Below are 19389 nucleotides of genomic sequence, written 5' to 3'. Positions count from 1 at the left end.
TTACAGCATCGGCCTATCACATTTCTTGAGAAAGAGTAACAGGCCCTGAAGTTTGGGATGTGAACAGGTTGTTTCTCAATGAACATGCTGATATTCCCTGAAGGATATCAAAGGTTATCTCCTTAAAACAAAACAAAACTGTTTCTGACATGGACTTGTCATGACCACTCTCTCCTTTATGTTCTCGGGCCACACTTCCATCATATCCTTTATAACTGTGGTCCCCAACCCAGGCAGCAAGAGATGAGCAGTGGGCACAGCCAGAGAAGCTTCATCTGTATTTACAGCCGCTCTCCATCACTTGCATCACTGCCTGGGCTCCACCTCCTGTCAGCCCAGCCACAGCATTAGATTCTGCATTATGGTGAGTTGTATAATTATTTCATTATATATGACAATGTAATACCAATAGAAATAAAGTGCACAATAAATGTAATATGCTTGAATCATCCTGGAACCATAACCCGCCCCGCCACCCTCCCCTCCCTGCACCATGGAAAAATTGTCTTCCTTGGAACTGGTCCCTGGTGCCACAAAGGTTGGGGACCACTGCTTTATAACTCTTTGCTGTTATTGCAAACTTGTCTGCCTCCATGGTGTCTGCCTCCTCTGAGCTGTAAGAATCACTGGGGGCATACCAAACCTTATGTGTTTTAAATTCACACTGGACATAATGCCCAGAAAACAGCAGGAGTTTAGTGTCCATTGACTGAATGAAGGTAAGCTTCATTACTCAGTGAATGGAAAAACGGGTCTCCTGTGAGGAAAGAGGCCAGCAAAGTGCGCTAACTTGGGTAGGGAACGGGTGAAATTTTTAGAAATAAACACCGACAGAGAGAATTGTCAAAGAGGTGGACTTACTCTGGGGATCAAGAAAGTCAAAGGTCTTGGAAACTCGGCTTTCAGATCCAAGCAAAGGGAGAGTGAGTGGGTGGAAGGCTGGAACCTGGGATCTATCTACAAGGCACCAAACTGGGAGGGGCGGGGGAGGGCTCAGGACACGTGACTCCACGGTTTCCCGGCAACCACAGACCCGCCCACCGCTTCCCGGCACTGCACTCCTGGCTTCCTCACTCGCGAGCTCTACTCGACCAATTGACGCACAGAACATCACCCGGTCAGGCGGTAATTGGAGGATTCCTGGGCTTCGTCTCTCGGAGACTCCAGCACCCATTTCTTCCCGGCTGCCAGCTACACAGCTGAGCCGAGCGTTTGCGGGCTGCTCGGCAGACTGGTATGGTAGGTGAGACGGGGCTGCGTTGCCCAGAATTTTGTATTCCCCTCTCTACCTCGACCCCGGAATATCAGAGAGACCTGGGACCTGATACATCCCTCCTAGCCAGTCCTTGAGACCATAAAGACTGAGGCCTGGGGTCTGGACATCACAGGGTTTTCTGTGCAGTTCTGGACGCCCTGGGGGCGGGGGGACGCGAGGCTCTGGTGGGAGCAAAGTTTTGGTTTGGGTGAGTTCAGACGACTTGGGGTGGGGTTTCATTCTAACCCCTGACATCCACTCGCCTAGGGCTGCTGTCCCGTTTACTTCCGGGCCTTTACACTGATGGGTTCTGTCGCATGGAATTACTCAGATCTTGTCTCAGGCAGCCTTCCTGATCTCTGAGGCCCCTCTTGAAAGATGTCAACCCATACTGTAAGCCTAGTTAGTTAGGAAAGCCTCCAGGCTCTTTGTGTAGCCCTTCCCACCTATTCGTGCTTGGGCTGCTTTCAGTATGTTTTCCAAACAGGCATGATATTGGGTAAAAACATGGATTCTGGAGCAACAGAGGTCTGGTTTCTAATCAAGGATTCACCATATGTCGGTAAAGTGCCCTTGGGTAAGCTACCCTTCTGATCCTCAGTTTCTTCATATGTAGAATGGTGAAAATACCTATCTTCAGTGTTTCTGATTATGAAAATAAGAACATGAGGCATATAGCTCAGCATCTACATAACAATGAGCACATGCCTCTTGCATTATGACAGTGTTCTCTGACAAACACTTTTCACCAAACAACACTTTTACTATCTTCATGTATGTGGAACTGTAAAAGACCTTTAGTCTATGTTCTATTTTTTTTATTAAAAAAATATTTTTTAAATATGGAACACTTCACGAATGTGCGTGTCATCCTTGCTTAGGAGCCATGCTAATCTCTGCATCGTTCCAATTGTAGGATATGGGCTGCCGAAGCGATCACTAGGCTATATTCTATTGAAGACAGAGTTTAATTGGCTGAGGATAGAGCTGTTGCATTTTGGAGAGCTTTGGCGAAAAGTGCAGGATGGTTTGTCTATACTGGGAGTGTCTAGAAATTCATTTGTGTGTGTGGGTGGCAAAATATACATAGCATAAAATTGACCATTTTAACCATTTTTGTATATATAGTTCAGTGACATTTACATTGTTGTGCAACGATAGCCACCATCCATCACCAGAAATTTTTCATCTTTCCAAACTGTAACTCTATGCCCATTAAACAATAACTCCCCATTTCTCTTCCCTCCAGCTCCTGGCAACCACCATTCTATTTTCTGCATCTATAAATTTGACTACTCTAGGTGCCTCATATAAGTGGAATCATGCAATATCTGTCCTTTTATGTCTGGCTTGCAGGAATTCCTTTTTTTTTTTTTGAGACAGAGTCTCACTTTGTTGCCCAGGCTAGAGTGAGTGCCATGGCATCAGCCTAGCTCACAGCAACCTCAAACTGGGCTCAAGCAATCCTGCTGCCTCAGCCTCCCGAGTAGCTGGGACTACAGACATGCACCACCATGCCCGGCTAATTTTTTCTATATATATTAGTTGTCCAATTAATTTCTTTCTATTTATAGTAGAGACGGGATCTTGCTCTTGCTCAGGGTGGTTTCGAACCCCTGACCTTGAGCAATCCGTCCGCCTCAGCTTCCCAGAGTGCTAGGATTACAGGCGTGAGCCACTGTGCCCGGCAGGAATTCCATTTTTAAAGACAGACTTTATTATGAAAACAACTTGAGTACAGAGCCAGCAGAGGAACCCAGTTGCCCTTCTGTCATCTTTTTTCTATAACATATGAATCTGATAGAAGACATTTTTTTTTTTTTTTTGAGACAGAGTCTCACTTTGTTGTCCAGGCTAGAGTGAGTGCCGTGGCGTCAGCCTAGCTCACAGCAACCTCAAACTCCTGGGCTCGAGCGATCCTACTGCCTCGGCCTCCCGAGTAGCTGGGACTACAGGCATGCGCCACCATGCCCGGCTAATTTTTTTTTTTTTTTTTTTTTTTTTGAGACAGAGTCTCGCTTTGTTGCCCAGACTAGAGTGAGTGCCGTGGCGTCAGCCTAGCTCACAGCAACCTCAAACTCCTGGGCTCGAGCGATCCTTCTGCCTCAGCCTCCCTGGTAGCTGGGACTACAGGCATGTGCCACCATGCCCGGCTAATTTTTTATATATATATCAGTTGGCCAATTGATTTCTTTCTATTTATAGTAGAGACGGGGTCTCGCTCTTGCTCAGGCTGGTTTTGAACTCCTGACCTTGAGCAATCCGCCCGCCTCGGCCTCCCAAGAGCTAGGATTACAGGCGTGAGCCACAGCGCCCGGCCTAATTTTTTTTTTTTATATACATATCAGTTGGCCAATTAATTTCTTTCTATTTATAGTAGAGACGGGGTCTCGCTCTTGCTCAGGCTGGTTTTGAACTCCTGACCTTGAGCAATCCGCCCGCCTCGGCCTCCCAGAGAGCTAGGATTACAGGCGTGAGCCACCGCGCCCGGCCTTGATAGAAGACATTTTAAGTTTTGTTAAAAGAAACTTCTTTTTTTTTTTTCTGAGACATAGTCTCACTCTGTTGCCCAGGCTACAGTGCCATGGCATCAGCCTAGCTCACAGCAACCTCAAAATCCTGGGCCCAAGCAATCCTTCTGCCTCAGCCTCCCAAGTAGCTGGTACTACAGGCATGTGCCACCATGCCCGGCTAATTTTTTCTATATATTTTTAGTTGGCCAATTAATTTCTTTCTATTTTTAGTAGAGACAGGGTCTTGCTCTTACTCAGGCTGATTTCGAACTGCTGACCTTGAGTGATCCACCTGCCTTGGTCTCCCAGAGTGCTAGGATTATAGGTGTCAGCCACCTCGCCCAGGCTACTGCATACTTTCACTGTATCTTTAAAGCCAGTCCTTACTCACTTGAACTTCTGTTTTCTAGCTCAGATTCCAAATGAAAATGTTTGAAGGTGTTGACTGTACATCCACAAGATCTAGCCGGGACCTCTGGGCTGAAATCTGTTCCTGTTTGCCAAATCCTGACCAAGAAGATGGTGCCAGCAATGCCTTCTCAGACTCCTTTGTGGATTCTTACCCTGAAAGTGAAGGCCAGAGAGGGGCAGCAGCCTTTGCTGTTGAGCTACCTATAAAGCCTTGGGCTCCCTTGCAGGATTCAGAAATGTATTTAGCATCTCTAGGTAAGTTAAATGGCTTTTTTTGTTTGTTTTAATCAGAAGCTGGTGGTTTTAGGGAAGCATGTTGAAGTTCTGTTACATCTAACCTGATTTCCTATTCTCCCCCCCCCCACCACCACATGTGTCTATCAGATATAATTCTAAGGGGTGTTTCAGGTTTGTTGTTAGGAAACAATCCCTCTTTCCTTGAACATCCCTTAAAACAGTTTTTGTCACCTCTTGCCTCTGGCCATTTCATCTAAACTCTGTTTTATTTCTTAGCTTTCTGTAAAATCATCTTGTCTACTGTTGGTTGCCCATATATTCACATAACGTTAAACCATCCTGCAAGAAGAGGTCATGGCCTTGGAACTACATGGAAATTTCTGATGATAGAGTTTGAAAAACTGTTATATTAAATAGATTGATTGTTGGGAATGGGAGGATGTTGACATAAGATTCATTTTGTCTCTTGTTAGCCATTTTGTTTATTTAGATACAGGATCTCCCTCTGTTGCCCAAGCTGGAATACAGTGGTGCAATCATAGCTTGCTACAGCTTTGAACTCCTGGGTTCAAGTGATTCTCTCATCTCAGCCTCCTGAGTAGCTGGGATTACAGGTGTGGGCCACCACACCTGGCTAATTTTTTAACTTTTTAATTATTTGTAGAGATAGGGGTCTCACTATATTGCTCAGGCTGGTCTCAAACTCCTGGTCTCAAGCGATTCTCCCAAAGTGCTGGGATTACAGGCTACCACACCTGGCTGCTATATTTTTTTACTATTTCCTGAACACATTTTCAGGTCCTGTCCTGTGACCATAGTGTAAGTATTAAGAGAGACTGCAAACACAGGAAAGAGATTCAGATTGTTCCACACTAGAGGACAAAGAAATATCCAGGGATTGCCAGTCTTTAGAATTGTGGTATCCCTTTATTGTGGAACAACCATGAGACCCATCTTTGTGTCCCAAAACCAAACCTGGGAGTAATTATTTGAGGAAGAAAAGGCAATTCACAAAGAAGCAGCTTTTGAGAAAGGACAGAAAAATGAGTCAGAAGAGCACTTACGTGATTGCTAAGAAATATCTTGGGAAAACAAAAGAAATTTTGTTAATGATGTACTGGAGGGAAAAGATATGAGAAAAACACAGGTGGAGTGATGGAAAGATAAGGGAGTACTGTGAAATTTTTCAGGAGGCCTCCAAAGATAGGATAGTAATGTTTGCAGCCATGGCCAACGGAGTTGAAAATTCTGCATGTGATAGCCAGAGCATCTGCTTAACAATGATAAGCAGAAGAAGCAACAGTCTAAGAAAGCTGAAGAACCAGATCCTTTGGTTTGTTGGTGCTATGTGACCAGGGGTTATAAGAAACTTTCATGGAGATGGTGATGTGGAAAAATTAGTTAAGAAGATAATTAAAATTTCGTTCTCTGAGGAAATAAGAACCATTCTGTTGCCTATGGCAGGGACTGGAAGACATGATAGGCAGGTTTAGAATATGTGTTAGCGCCTGTTTCTGCCTGCACTATAGAGATCACACCTGATCAGGAACTCAGCACATTCAGAGAGGGGAAGACTTTCTCCAGCCCAAAAGAGTACCTTCAATCTTGACAATCGAGGCCAGATAATATGAAGATTGTTTTGTTTTGTTTTGTTTTGAGACAGAGTCTGGCTTTGTTGCCCAGGCTAGAGTGAGTGCCGTGGCATCAGCCTAGCTCACAGCAACCTCAAACTCCTGGGCTCAAGCAATCCTCCTGCCTCAGCCTCCTGAGTAGCTGGGACTACAGGCACGCGCCACCATGCCCGGCTAATTTTTTCTCTATATATTAGTTGGCCAATTAATTTCTTTCTATTTATAGTAGAGATGGGGTCTCGCTCTTTGCTCAGGCTGGTTTTGAACTGCTGACCTCGAGCGATCCACCCACCTTAGTCTCCCAGAGTGCTAGGATTACAGGCATGAGCCACCGCACCTGGCCAGCTGATGTGACTTTTTAAGAAATGAAAACAGGGCCGGGTGCAGTGGCTCATGCCTGTAATCCTAGCACTCGGGGAGGCCGAGGCATGCAGGCAGATGGCTCGAGGTCAGGAGTTCGAAACCAGCCTGAGCAATAGCGAGACCTCGTCTCTACTAAAAGTAAAAAGAAATTAATTGGACAACTAAAAGTATATAGAAAAAATTAGCTGGGCATGGTGGTACATGCCTATAGTCCCAGCTACATGGGAGGCTGAGGCAGGAGGATTGCTTGAGCCCAGGAGTTTGAGGTTGCTGTGAGCTAGGCTGATGCCATGGCACTGTAGCCCAGGCAACAGGGTGAGACTCTGTCTCAAAAAAAAAAAAAGAAATGAAAACAGGATTGCAAATTATAGTTTCTTTTAGTTCTGAGCTTAATGTTCACCCTCTCCCCAAAAGTAATCATTTACCTATGTATTTTTAGTTGAAGACAAGACTAAATTAAGGCAAAAGGTAAATGGTGATATTCTTTCTTGTATTCTTCAAAAGGGGAAATCTCTTCAGCAATTAATACTTAAAATATAAAGAAGATTAATTAAACATCTTTTATCAAGAAGCCATATAGACCACCCTCAAGGGATTATAAGATGGTTTTTTTTGTTGTTGTTGTTTTGTTTTTGTTTTTTTTGAGACAGAGTCTCGCTTTGTTGCCCAGGCTAGAGTGAGTGCCATGGCGTCAGCCTAGCTCACAGCAACCTCAATCTCCTGGGCTCAAGCAATCCTGCTGCCTCAGCCTCCCCAGTAGCTGGGACTATGGGCATGCGCAACCATGCCCGGCTAATTTTTTCTATATATATTAGTTAGCCAATTAATTTCTTTCTATTTATAGTAGAGACGGGGTCTTGCTCTTGCTCAGGCTGGTTTCGAACTTCTGACCTCAAGCAATCTGCCCGCCTCGGCCTCCCAGAGTGCTAGGATTACAGGTGTGAGCCACCTCGCCCGGCCTAAGATATTTGTTTTTATTAGTCTCTAACATCCAGGCCACAAGTTTTGCAACTTTAAAAAATATTAAGAGGTTGTTTTTCTTTGATCAAGAATTTAGTCACACATAGAGATCTTAAAGCTCTCTTAGTATTGAGTTCTCATCAAGTCAATTTTAGTATCTAATGAACCATTGGATCTCTCATCATTTTATCTAATTCTTTCTTGTGAGGTTTACAAACTACTTCCTGTCACTGTAACAAAAAGAAAAACTATTTACTTCTCAGATTATTTTCAAGAAGTTGAAAAAGGCAATAGTATACACATGTCAAGCCAAGGAAAACAAGCATTTCTTAGAGAGATACCTGCTGGGCTTATGTGATTTCAAAGAAAACATGCCATTGATTTATTTATGAGAACCTATGACTTTTCCCTTTTCTGGGGCTAAACATTTATTTACTATAAAGCAGGGTGAGGACATTGTGAAGGAAAAAGGAGAATGTTCAATCTTCTTTTATCTATACTTAAAGAATGACTTCTTTTGCAGGGAGTAGGGATACATTCATCAGTGAGAGAATTTTGAAGTTGGCATTTTCCATTTTAGATTCAGTTAAAATTTTGTGTCGTACTTTTCTTGTTAAGCTTCACTTCTCTCTCTGTAGAGAGGAAACTGAAAAGAATCAAAGGTTTAAATCAGGAAGTCACTTCCAAGGACATGCTTCGAACCCTGGCCCAAGCCAAGAAGGAATGCTGGGATCGGTTCCTCCAGGAGAAGTTAGCATCAGAGTTCTTTGTGGATGGACTTGATTCCGATGAGAGGTAATTTATTCCCAGGCCAGTTCCAGGTGACAGTCTATTTCACTGAGAGCATTTCTCTTTCTCTAAAGAATTCAGGGATAGTGACATCTGAGTCCTGATATTAGTTGACATTAGCATCAGCAATTCTGAGTTGAAATCAACCTTTATAATGTTTCGTTGTTTGCTCTTAGTCCAGCAGATTTTTGAGGATGAAGGTTGTTGTTGTTTTTTTTTTTTTGAGACAGGGTCTTGCTCTGTTGCCCAGGCTAGAGTGCAGTGGTGTGATCATAGCTCACTGCAACCTCAAACTCCTGGGCTCAAGTGATCCCCCTACTTCAGCCTCCAAGTAGCTGGGAATACAGGTACATGCCACCACATCTGGCTAATTTTTTTACTTTTGTAGAGATGGAGTCTCACTATGTTACCCCAGGCTGGTCTCAAACTCCTGGCCTCAAGTGATCCTTCCACCTTGGCCTCCCAAAGTGCTAGGATTACAGGCATGAGCCTTGCTCCCAGCTTGATTTTTGTTTGTTTGCCAAAAGGCAAATACCCCAGCTACATCTGGGTCACAGATGAATAGAGTTGAGGATAAACCATTGTCTTCATTTTTTTAAGTATGGAGTGCATTTGAGAAAGTAGTAGTCAGTCAACAACTATGTTTTCTTTCTTTCTTTCTTTTTTTTTTTTTTTTTTTTGAGACAGAGTCTCGCTTTGTTGCTCAGGCTAGAGTGAGTGCCATGGCATCAGCCTAGCTCACAGCAACCTCAAACTCCTGGGCTCAAGCAATCCTCCTGCCTCAGCCTCCCGAGTAGCTGGGACTACAGGCATGCCACGATGCCCGGCTAATTTTTTCTCTCTATATATTAGTTGGCCAATTAATTTCTTTCTATTTATAGTAGAGACAGGATCTCACTCTTGCTCAGACTGGTTTTGAACTCCTGACCTCGAGCAATCTGCCTGCCTCGGCCTCCCAGAGTGCTAGGATTACAGGCATGAGCCACCGCACCTGGCTAACAACTATGTTTTCTTACCCCTGAAATTCCATTGCATTACAGAGTTTCTGTCATATTTTAGCTACTCATTAAGATATTAGATTAAATGAAAGAATTTATTAAACATCTGCTATGTAATAGCATTGTGCTGGGTGTCTTAGGGAGGGAGGAAGTTTTATTTATTTAATTTTATTATTTTTAGTGGGGGACAGAATCTCACTCTGTTGGCCGGGCTAGAGTGCCATGGTGTCAGCCTCGCTCACAGCAACCTTAAACTCCTGGGCTCAAGCTGTCCTCCTGCCTCAGCCTCCTGAGTAGCTGGGACTATAGGCACACGCCACCACGCCTGGCTAATTTTTTCTATTTTTAGTAGAAACAGGATCTCACTCTGTTGCCCAGGCTGGTCTCGAACTCCTGGTCTCAAGTGATCCTTCCGCCTCGGCCTCCCAATGTGCTGGGAATACAGGTGTGAGCCATCGTGCCTACCCAGTGATTTGGTATTTACATATATTCTCTTTCCCCTTAAATATTTCTCTCCTCTCCAGTTCTGAGAAAAAAAGATAAAATTTTCTCTTGTGTAATTCTCAAGTAGGAATTTTTCTCTGTCTGAAATCAGATTGGCATGTTTCTGGGTATTGTCAGTACATAAAATAATGTGGTTTTCCCGTCTATAGAAATAATTTGAACAATTCTGTGAAAAATGTGGTAGATGAAGATTAAATGCCATGTCACCTGAATCTCCTGTGCTGTGGCCACCGGGACCAATCAGGTGCTCCCACTGCCTTCTGACGTTTGAGTTGTTCCCCTAAGCCTACATCTGTGGGAACACTTCTTTCTATCATTGTTCAGAACAAACACCAGGAAACCGTAGTTATGTGTTTGTTTTCAAACTTCACAGTTTATGTTTTAAACAAAGGCCATCTTGCAGTGGATTTGTGTGGGTCTTCACGCATGTGAGGGCCCGCCGGTGAGCCTCCTCGGAGCATGCTTTTGGAAGGGAGTGATGGGCTGAGAAATCCCACTGCCCAAAACATAATTCCTCCATACATTGATATATGTCTAAAATCTGGTGTTACGACTTTATTTCTTGGATTAAGACCTTGTGCTATTGAAGGACATAGAATGGGGTTTACATTATCTCTAGTCATATATATTTTACTGTGAATGTCTAATAGCTTTAGGGTGGAGGAGAGCTTGGTCCCTACAGATCCAAACAAAAAGAGAGGCCTCTGGCATAGTGGTTATTCCCTTGTGGGAAACATTTGCCCAGATATTTTCATCTTGGGGACTTGCTATAGGATGAAATAAACCCACAAAAAAGTCACACTTAGTGCAAGTAAGCGCTATAAGTATATTGAGCCCCACACTGGCTCAGGTGTAAGAGGCATAAGATGCTAACCTCACTAATAATTTGGTATTTATTTGAGTGTTTCCTCCCTGTAATCATTTCTCTCTTCTCCAGTTTTGAGGAAAAAAAGACAGGACTGAGGCATAAACTCTTCAGCTATTCTCATCAAGCCTTCAGAGGCTCTGCACTTGAAGGGAGCCTGGTGCTGCTTATAGCCAAAGTGCCCACTAGGGGGTAAATTATGCCTCAGAGCTGCCAGGATGCACAGCTGTCAGAGGAGTATCCTTGTACTCCCCGTGTTAGCAGTGAAAAACAATTGTAGGAAGAAATTGGTGGTGGGCGGGAAGGCAGTATTTGAGTAACTGAGATAATCATTAAGTAATTAATCAGTGAGGTCTGACACAGCCACCCTTTTCTTCTGCTCTTTTGTAGCACCTTGGAACATTTCAAGAGGTGGCTGCAGCCAGATAAAGTAGCCATCAGCACAGAGGAGGTCCAGTATCTGATTCCTCCGGAGTCACAGGTTGAGAAGCCAGCCGCCGGGGAAGAGCCAGCAGCCAGGGAGGAGCCACCAGCAGCAGAACAATAAATACATGCACTTGGAGCAGCTGTCTTGGGTCCAGAGAGAACAGCGGAGAACTCAGCAGTGGCAGCAAGGAGAAATCTAGGGAGGGAAAAAGCCCAAACTTCTACTCCATGAAGAAAACAGCTGGAAGCCCCTGAGGACTTACTTGGGGCTGGGATGTGTAATTGTCTTGGATGAAGTGACTGACCCAGCGCGTGCTGGATCAAAATACTGCTTTCCTCTGGGTCTTACAGCTTCACTGAACTCTGTTGCTGCAGGTTAGAAGTCTGCTAAGGATCTAGTGAAGGACCAAGTATGAAAGTACTTGGAGAAACTGAGGCCCTGGTGTGTAATGTATAAGTTAAGTAAGCCATATTTTTCCTTGCCTCTTCTGGATATTGATGCCTGTGTCCCCACCAGGTAACTTGTCAGGGGTAAGTGGAGCCAAGGAGAATGAAGTCTGCCTCCTTGAATCCAAACCCCATGTGGGGCTTGTCTAATAAATCTGTAGTAAATACAGGGACTCTACGTAAAGGGGCTTGGCTTTTGCTTTCTCCCATTTGTTCTTTGTGGAGAAAATGGGTGAAAGAAGTATGAAAATGTGGGTGTTTATGTCTGTGTATATATATTTTTATTTCATGCATGGCTTCTCCCCCAACTTCCTCCTGCACTCAAAAAGGGCCAGATTCCAAATTAGATTTGTAAATACAGTGTTAGTGTTTGGCACTACTGAATAGTTCCAAACTTATTCCTTGCGGCAGCTTTCCTGGCTGAGTCTGAGCTCCATGCCTTGTTTGTTGCATTATCATTCAGTGTGTATTGTCATATAAAACTTGTCATCAGAAGAGCTGTGTGTGTAGTGCCGTTGACCCAATTCTTCCTCCCAGACGATGCTCTCAGGCAGTGGGGATGTAGGGACAAATGCACACCAACACCTGGGAGCTGGGAGCTGTCGCCAGCTTCCTGTTTCTAACATGTACCCTTTGACAGGCCAGACCTTGGTGTTCTGAGGGTAGGATTCTGAGGCCATGTCTCCATGGAACTTCTTTCTGGATAATAGTTTCCAAATCCCTAATGATGAGCAGGGTGGCTATAAAAATCTTCATAGAACATTTGTTCATTTCTAAATCAAGTGTTTGCCCTGCCCACAAGGGTAGGAACCAACTAGGTGATTCCACATACTTCCATATACTTGCTTAATATTATGATTTTTTTTTTATTTTTGAGACAGAGTCTTGCCGTGTCATCCTGGATAGAGTACAGTGGTTTTCAGATATAATTTCATCTTTTTTCTTTGACTAATGATGTTAGCTTTAGACCCACTGCTTTTTATTAGTAGGATACCTTTGACATAGGCATAAAGACTGGCCCTCTGTGGGCTCTGAGCACTTTGAGAAAGCCAGAGCACTGATGATCATGTGGCCCTGGACCAAGCTCGTGACCTGCCCTCTCTGCCTGGGCTTCCAATGCCATCTGATGGTTTTCAGCTGGATGGATTAAATAAATAAATAAATAAATAAACAAACAAACAAACAAACAAACCTAAGATTTTTCTTCTCCCTGCATGATAAACAAAAAGTTATTCTTGGCTGGGCGAGGTGGCTCACGCCTGTAATCCTAGCACTCTGGGAGGCCGAGGCGGGCGGATTGCTCAAGGTCAGGAGTTTGAAACCAGCCTGAGCAAGAGTGAGACCCCATCTCTACTATAAATAGAAAGAAATTAACTGGCCAACTAATATATATATAGAAATAATTGGCCGGGCATGGCGGCGCATGCCTATAGTCCCAGCTACTCGGGAGGCTGAGGCAGGAGGATTGCTTGAGCCCAGGAGTTTGAGGTTGCTGTGAGCTAGGCTGATGCTACGGCACTCACTCTAGCCTGTGCAACAAAGCGAGACTCTGTCTCAAAAAAAAAAAAAAATTATTCTTCCTCAGTAACAAGAATTTAAGGGGGAAAAGCAATGAGGTCCCAAAACACTCTCCCAAAGAGCATCTGGTCACAGGATGATACGAGAATGTTTTTGTACCAGAAAACAGTGTTCTGTCATTCAAGCAAGATCCTAGCTTCCCTTTTCCCTACCTCCTCCCATTTTCTGCTTCAGAAACAAAAATTGTAGTATGAGAGGGTAGAGAGTTGATTTAGAGGAACCAAAAAGAAGTTGTAGGACTAAAAGGCTTCCAGCCTTGTATGAAAACCTGGATGAGGTGTGAGAGGAAGGCCCCAGATCTTTATTTAGCCACTTTCTCGGTGAACTCTGCAACAGAGATAGGTCTCCCCAGAAGGGAACCTAGTGAGTTGTAACTGTGGTTTCCTAATTGGTTTAGAAATGACAACTTAAGCAATGGCTCTAAAAGTGACAATTTACCAAAACCAAATTTGATATTAGTTCCCCAAGCTAACTAATATAGATTTGTCTTAGGTTATTGAAGTGGCAGTAAATTTGAAACCGAGAGTCTTGGGTGCTATCTTTGTCTTGTGGCTTACTGAGTAGTCATAAATAAATCAAGTGACCTCTTTGTGTTCCAGTTCCCTTTTAGTAATTGGACTACCCATAGGAAAAACAGTACTGGCCCCAAGTACTGATCTGTTTCCTTTGACCCTGAAAACTCCAAGGAACTCCGGTTAGGACTTCCTCAAAGCAGTACAGTTTATGATTTGGGAGAGCCTTACTTATCACCCCTAACTTTCTTCCTCCCTTGTCCTTAATGAAACCGAAAGTTAGAGCAAATGGAGCAGTATTTAGTGCTAAGCCTTAGAGCGAGGGTAATCACCAACAGGGCAAAACAGTAATGACTTGGTATGCCCAGAGAAGGCTGCTGGGCTGGAGCCAGGGAGATAAGCAGAGAACTGCTACTGTTCTTTCCTGGCACACACACTCATCACCCAGCACTTGCCGAGGTCACTGCTGGAATGGCATGGGCTTGGGTCCAGTACCTGCTCCAGAAATAGGCTGTGGATGTAGGCACAGCAAGTAAACATCCCACCAGCTGTTGCTGAGGTGCATCCCTCCCAGGCAGACCTCCCCACCGGGACCAATGCTGGAAGAGGGAAGAGGTCCTGGAGCCACTCCCTTGCCCTGCCTTGGCATGAATCCCCTGAGGCTGAGAACAGCCCAAGTCACATTAAACAGCCAATATTTTCTTGAAAATTCTAAAACTATCCCAACAAGCTTTGGCCCTACTTTAGTCATAAGACTTAAAATAGGACACTACCAGGCTGGGTGCAGTGGTTCACATCTGTAATCCTAGCGCTCTGGGAGGCTGAGACAGGAGGATCACTTGAGCTTAGGAGTTCGAAACCAGCCAGAGCAAGAGTGAGACTCCGTCTCTACAAAAAATAGAAAAATTAGCTGGGTGTGGTGGCACACACCTGTAGTCCCACCTACTCAAGAGGCTGAGGCAGGAGGATTGATTAAGCCCAGGAATTTGAAGTTTCAGTGACCTATGATGACACCACTGTACTCTACCCAGGGAGTCTCAAAACAACAACAACAACAACAAAAAAAAAACAAGACAGGACACTTCCATAGCAATCTTAGGTTTGTGGGAGGACTGTTTACTTGAGCGCAGGAGTGGGTTATTAAGGCACAGATTCATTCATTGAACCAGTATTTGTTGAGTTCCTCAACACGGTGCCATGCTCCAGGCATTGTGCATGGTGTCAAATAAAGCCAAACCATGGTTCCCACATAGAATGATGGAGGGGCAGCTAGGGCCTACCTGATTCATACTATGGGAAGTATAAGCATAGGATGCTTTAAGAGGACATGGCAAGGCCGGGCGCGGTGGCTCACGCCTGTAATCCTAGCTCTCTGGGAGGCCGAGGCGGGCGGATTGCTCGAGGTCAGGAGTTCGAAACCAGCCTGAGCAAGAGCGAGACCCCGTCTCTACTATAAATAGAAAGAAATTAATTGGCCAACTAATATATATAGAAAAAATTAGCCGGGCATGGTGGCGCATGCCTGTAGTCCCAGCTACTCGGGAGGCTGAGGCAGGAGGATCGCTGAGCCCCGGAGATTGAGGTTGCTGTGAGCCAGGCTGACGCCATGGCACTCACTCTAGCCTGGGCAACAAAGTGAGACTCTTGTCTCAAAAAAAAAAAAAAAAAAAAAAGAGGACATGGCAAGGAGATATGAGAGCCCTAGGCAAGACGAGGTGGAGGCAGGAGCGAGGCAATGTTAGGGAAGACGAGTCTAGAAAAACAAGTAGGAGTGAGAGGATATTGAGGAATAAGAGCATGGGGCCAAGGAGAGTCCCAGAAGAGGAAAACAGCATGTACAAAGGCTTAAAGGCAAAAGAAAATTCAAAAGATGAAAAGTAGTTCAGTGTAGCCAGAACATAGAGAACAAAGGAGGAAGTAACAAAGTTGAGGGTGGAAATGCATAAACAAGGCCAGATGTGAAGGGCTTTATAAACCATGTTAAGGAGTTTGGAATTTACTGTGGGGGAATAGGGTGATTTTAAGAGGGGCATAAGAAGATCAGATTTGTATCTAGAAAAATGATTATGTCTGCCATGGGCTTGACATGGTTAAATTGATTGGGGGCAGACAAATTATTCACACTTGGTAAGGATATGTCTGCATGAAGTGATGCAAATAGAGGGCTCATGGTTTTTCTTTTTCTTTTCTGCCTTGTTTTTTTGTTGGTTATATTTTCACTGTTACAGAACAAATAGAACCATGTATGGCAGATTGGGTTTTCCAAAGATTATATCACATCCCACATGTTCATGTTATAGCATGATACGGACACTCCTTCACTGAGATGTTGGGTCAATATTCTCTCTTTTAAACCTGAACAGACCTATGTAACTGCCTTGCTAATAAAGTACAGAACAAATAATGTGACTTCTAAGCCTAGGTCATTCCATCTGGGGGCTTGCTCTCTCTCTGTCAACATGATCCTTGGGAGTTCTGAGCTCACATGTAAGAAGTCAGTGAGAAGGCCGGGCGCGGTGGCTCACGCCTGTAATCCTAGCACTCTGGGAGGCCGAGGTGGGCGGATTGCTCAAGGTCAGGAGTTCAAAACCAGCCTGAGCGAGACCCCGTCTCTACCATAAAAATAGAAAGAAATTAATTGGCCAACAAATATATATAATATAAAAATCAGCCGGGCATGGTGGCTCGTGCCTGTAGTCCCAGCTACTCGGGAGGCTGAGGCAGCAGGATCGCTTGAGCCCAGGAGTTTGAGGTTGCTGTGAGCTAGGCTGACGCCACGGCACTCACTCTAGCCTAGGCAAGAAAGCGAGACTCTGTCTCAAAAAAAAAAAAAAAAAAAAGAAGTCAGTAAGAGAGTGAGGAGAGAGTAAGGAGAGAGAGAGGGAGAGAGGGGGAGAGAGAGAGACAGAGAGAGAGAGAGAGAAGGACCCAGGGAGGGAGTCCCAGCTTTTTGAGTCTTCCCACCTCAGGCCTCAGACATATGAATGATTCAGATGATAACAGCCCCCAGCCTTCAAGCCATCCCAGCTGACACCAAATGGAACAGAGACAAGCTATCCCTGCAAAGCCCTGCAGATTCATGAACAGAATAAATGCCATGATTTAAGCCCCTACATTTTGGGTTGATTTGTTAATCAGCAATGAATGACCAATACACCATTAGCTAGGTCTCAGATTTTCTGTTTATAGTTTTAAGTATTTTATTTTGGAGTCCTCTCTAGTTTGTGATGCTTTCAGAATTTTAATACTTATGCTGGCTACAGTATGGAGGAGACCAGCTGTGAGGTGGTTGCAGTTGTCTAAGAAAGAGATGATAATAGCTTGAGGACTTTTTCCACTTAGGATGTAGAATAATGAAAGAAAATGTTACTCCTACCATAACACTGTGAAAAAGCCAGATCATCTACAAAATCTTAACTTTTCTCTCGAGCCCTTCAGAAAGATGAGATCATAAGACAACCAACTAAAGCCCCTCCGAAGAGAGACAGTAACATAAGAACTGTTTCAACTTTGGCAAAGATATGACTATCATTACAAATGGGTGAGAAGAAACCAAGAAATATGTTAACAAAATTTTAACACATTAACTGCCATGTGAGCTGTAGTTAACTCATGCTAGTTTTGAGCCTGGGGCCTTGTGAAACAAAACCTGGGCAAAACCCTGCAGTTGGTTCCTGAAAATCTTACTTGTTGATGTTCTTATTGTTAAAATTAATACTGACAAATTAATCCTAAAAACGTGGATTAAATGAATAGAAGCCAATAAATTTCATTTTTCATTAAGTTAGAAAGGATTGTTTTGTTTTCAAACTTTTTTTTTTTTTTTTGAGACAGAGTCTCACTTTGTTGCCCAGGCTAGAGTGAGTGCCGTGGCGTCAGCCTAGCTCACAGCAACCTCAATCTCCTGGGCTCAAGCGATCCTCCTGCCTCAGCCTCCCCAGTAGCTGGGACTACAGGCATGTGCCACCATACCCGGCTAGTTTTTTCTATATATATTAGTTGGCCAATTAATTTCTTTCTATTTATAGTAGAGACGGGGTCTCGCTCTTGCTCAGGCTGGTTTCGAACTCCTGACCTCGAGCAATCCGCCCGCCTCGGCCTCCCAGAGTGCTGGGATTACAGGCGTGAGCCACCGCGCCCGGCCTGTTTTCAAACTTTTTATTCTATTTTCATGATAAAACACTGTGGCCCCCAAAGAAAAAAATTTTTTTTCTAGTGTGGCAGTCAATGTGTTAAAGGTTCTATGCAGGCTAGCATGTCAGTTTAGAGTAGCTGGATACTATTCCAGACACAGGAGAGTTTGCACTCACAGGCCACCTTTTCTCCACAGGCCTCCCCTAGGTTTCAGGAGAAAAAGTGGGAGCAGGGCAGGAGATGGAGGGACACTTCTTCCTTGGTGATGCAGATGTGCAGGAGTTGATTAGACGGCTACTGGTGGATGGCAAAAAGCCTCAACTGCTTCCACATTCCTCTCCTTTAAGCAAAAGCCTTAAGCCTCTGGGGGAGGGGCAATAAACTCTTGCTTCAAGAGAGGAAGAAAAGCAAAACTCATCTGCTTCTGGTGAGGGATAGAACCTTTTTGCCCTTGAACACAGGCAAAGATCCATTGTTTCTGGGAGAATAGAAGCAAAAACCCTCTACCCCCGGGACAAGCGGGAAACTACATTGGGCTGAGGATTCAAGCAAAGGTCTGCTCTGTTGGGGGAGAAGGCAAGAAACTCTGGCTCACCCCAAATGAACCACAGATATAAGGCAGAGTTTGGCTACTATGGGGAGAAGGGACAGAAACACTGAGAAAGGCCCATCCTAGAGCTCAGGAGTAGGACCTGATTAAGACTGAAGTTGAGGCTGGGTGTGGTGGCTCATGCCTATAATCCCAGCACTGGGAGGCTGAGGTGGAAGGATTGAGGCCATGAGTTCAAGATTAGCCTGGACAACATAGTGAGACCCTTCCCTACTCAACCCCCCATCTCTGCAAAAAATTAAAAATTGGCCAGGTGTGGTGGTGTGCACCTGTAGTCTAGCTACTACTTGGAAAGCTGAGCCAAGAGGATTGCTTGAGCCTAAGAGTTTGAGGTTGCAGTGAGCTATGATTGCTCCACTGCACTCCAGCCCAGGTGACACAGCGAGACTTTGTCTCTAAAAAAATAAAAGCTTTTAGGCCGGGCGCGGTGGCTCACGCTTGTAATCCTAGCACTCTGGGAGGCCGAGGCGGGCGAATTGCTCAAGGTCAGGAGTTCAAAAAAACCAGCCTGAGCGAGACCCCGTCTCTAAAAAAATAAAAAATAAAAAATAAATAAAAGCTTTGCACAGTGGCAGTATCGTAGCCAATGAGGTTTATCCGAGGCGCGATTATTGCTAATTGAAAACTTTTCCCAATACCCTGCCATGACGACTTGAAATATAGTCGGCATTGGCAATTTTTGACAGTCTCTACGGAGACTGAAAAAAAAAATAAAAAAATAAAAAACAAACAAGAATGCTATTAGAGACAAATTGTTTCAATGGACTTTTCAGTAGCTAGGCACAGCTGAAGAAAGAACCAGTGAACTTGAAGATAGATCAATAAAAATCATCTTAACTGAAATACAAAGAAAAAATGGGGGGCAGGGGACAAAGCAAAACCAAGTTTCCAAGAGCTGTGGGACAATAACAGTCTCAGTATGTGTAATTTCAGTCTCAGAAAGTGAAGAGAGAGAAAACGGGGCAGAAGAAATTTTGAAAAGATGGTGGTTATGTGAATGAAGTATGGCAATGAGGCTACAGAGAAGTGAGTATGAGGAGCATTTGCAAGAACCACTGGGACTTTGTAACGGGGTGGAAGGAAGCGTGGCACCTGAGTGTCTGCTGTCTTGGGAGCTGGGGGAGCTCACACAAGGCAATAGTGTGTGGTTAGCTAG

General features: G+C 44.4%; 1 protein-coding gene and 2 non-coding genes across 5 annotated transcripts in view; 2 read left to right on the top strand and 1 right to left on the bottom strand.

The window, feature by feature from the left end:
- The window catches only part of CCDC32 (coiled-coil domain containing 32), a 375634-nt gene extending 363738 nt beyond the window's left edge, over positions 1-11896 (top strand). The window contains exons 2-5 of one of the 3 annotated variants that reach the window (XM_076004259.1): positions 1177-1234; positions 4179-4434; positions 8009-8165; positions 10917-11896. In XM_076004259.1, coding sequence (XP_075860374.1) covers positions 4191-4434; positions 8009-8165; positions 10917-11073 — 558 coding nt within the window. In that variant the 5' untranslated portion in view covers positions 1177-1234; positions 4179-4190 and the 3' untranslated portion in view covers positions 11074-11896. Of the gene's footprint in view, positions 1-1108; positions 1244-4178; positions 4435-8008; positions 8166-10916 lie in introns of those variants that run through there. The other 2 variants (XM_076004260.1, XM_076004258.1) reach the window with 2 other exon arrangements.
- LOC142871668 (U6 spliceosomal RNA) lies at positions 2092-2195 on the bottom strand. Its single transcript, XR_012919896.1, has one exon. It is a non-coding gene; the product is annotated as a U6 spliceosomal RNA (small nuclear RNA).
- Positions 11897-18790: 6894 nt separating the features above from the next.
- Positions 18791-18931, top strand: LOC142871593 (U4 spliceosomal RNA). The gene has a single exon (XR_012919834.1). It is a non-coding gene; the product is annotated as a U4 spliceosomal RNA (small nuclear RNA).
- Positions 18932-19389: the final 458 nt, after the last annotated feature.

This window comes from Microcebus murinus, chromosome 6 (genome assembly GCF_040939455.1).
Source record: "Microcebus murinus isolate Inina chromosome 6, M.murinus_Inina_mat1.0, whole genome shotgun sequence".
NCBI lineage: Eukaryota > Metazoa > Chordata > Mammalia > Primates > Cheirogaleidae > Microcebus > Microcebus murinus.
This window is presented reverse-complemented; position numbering and strand designations above follow the sequence as displayed.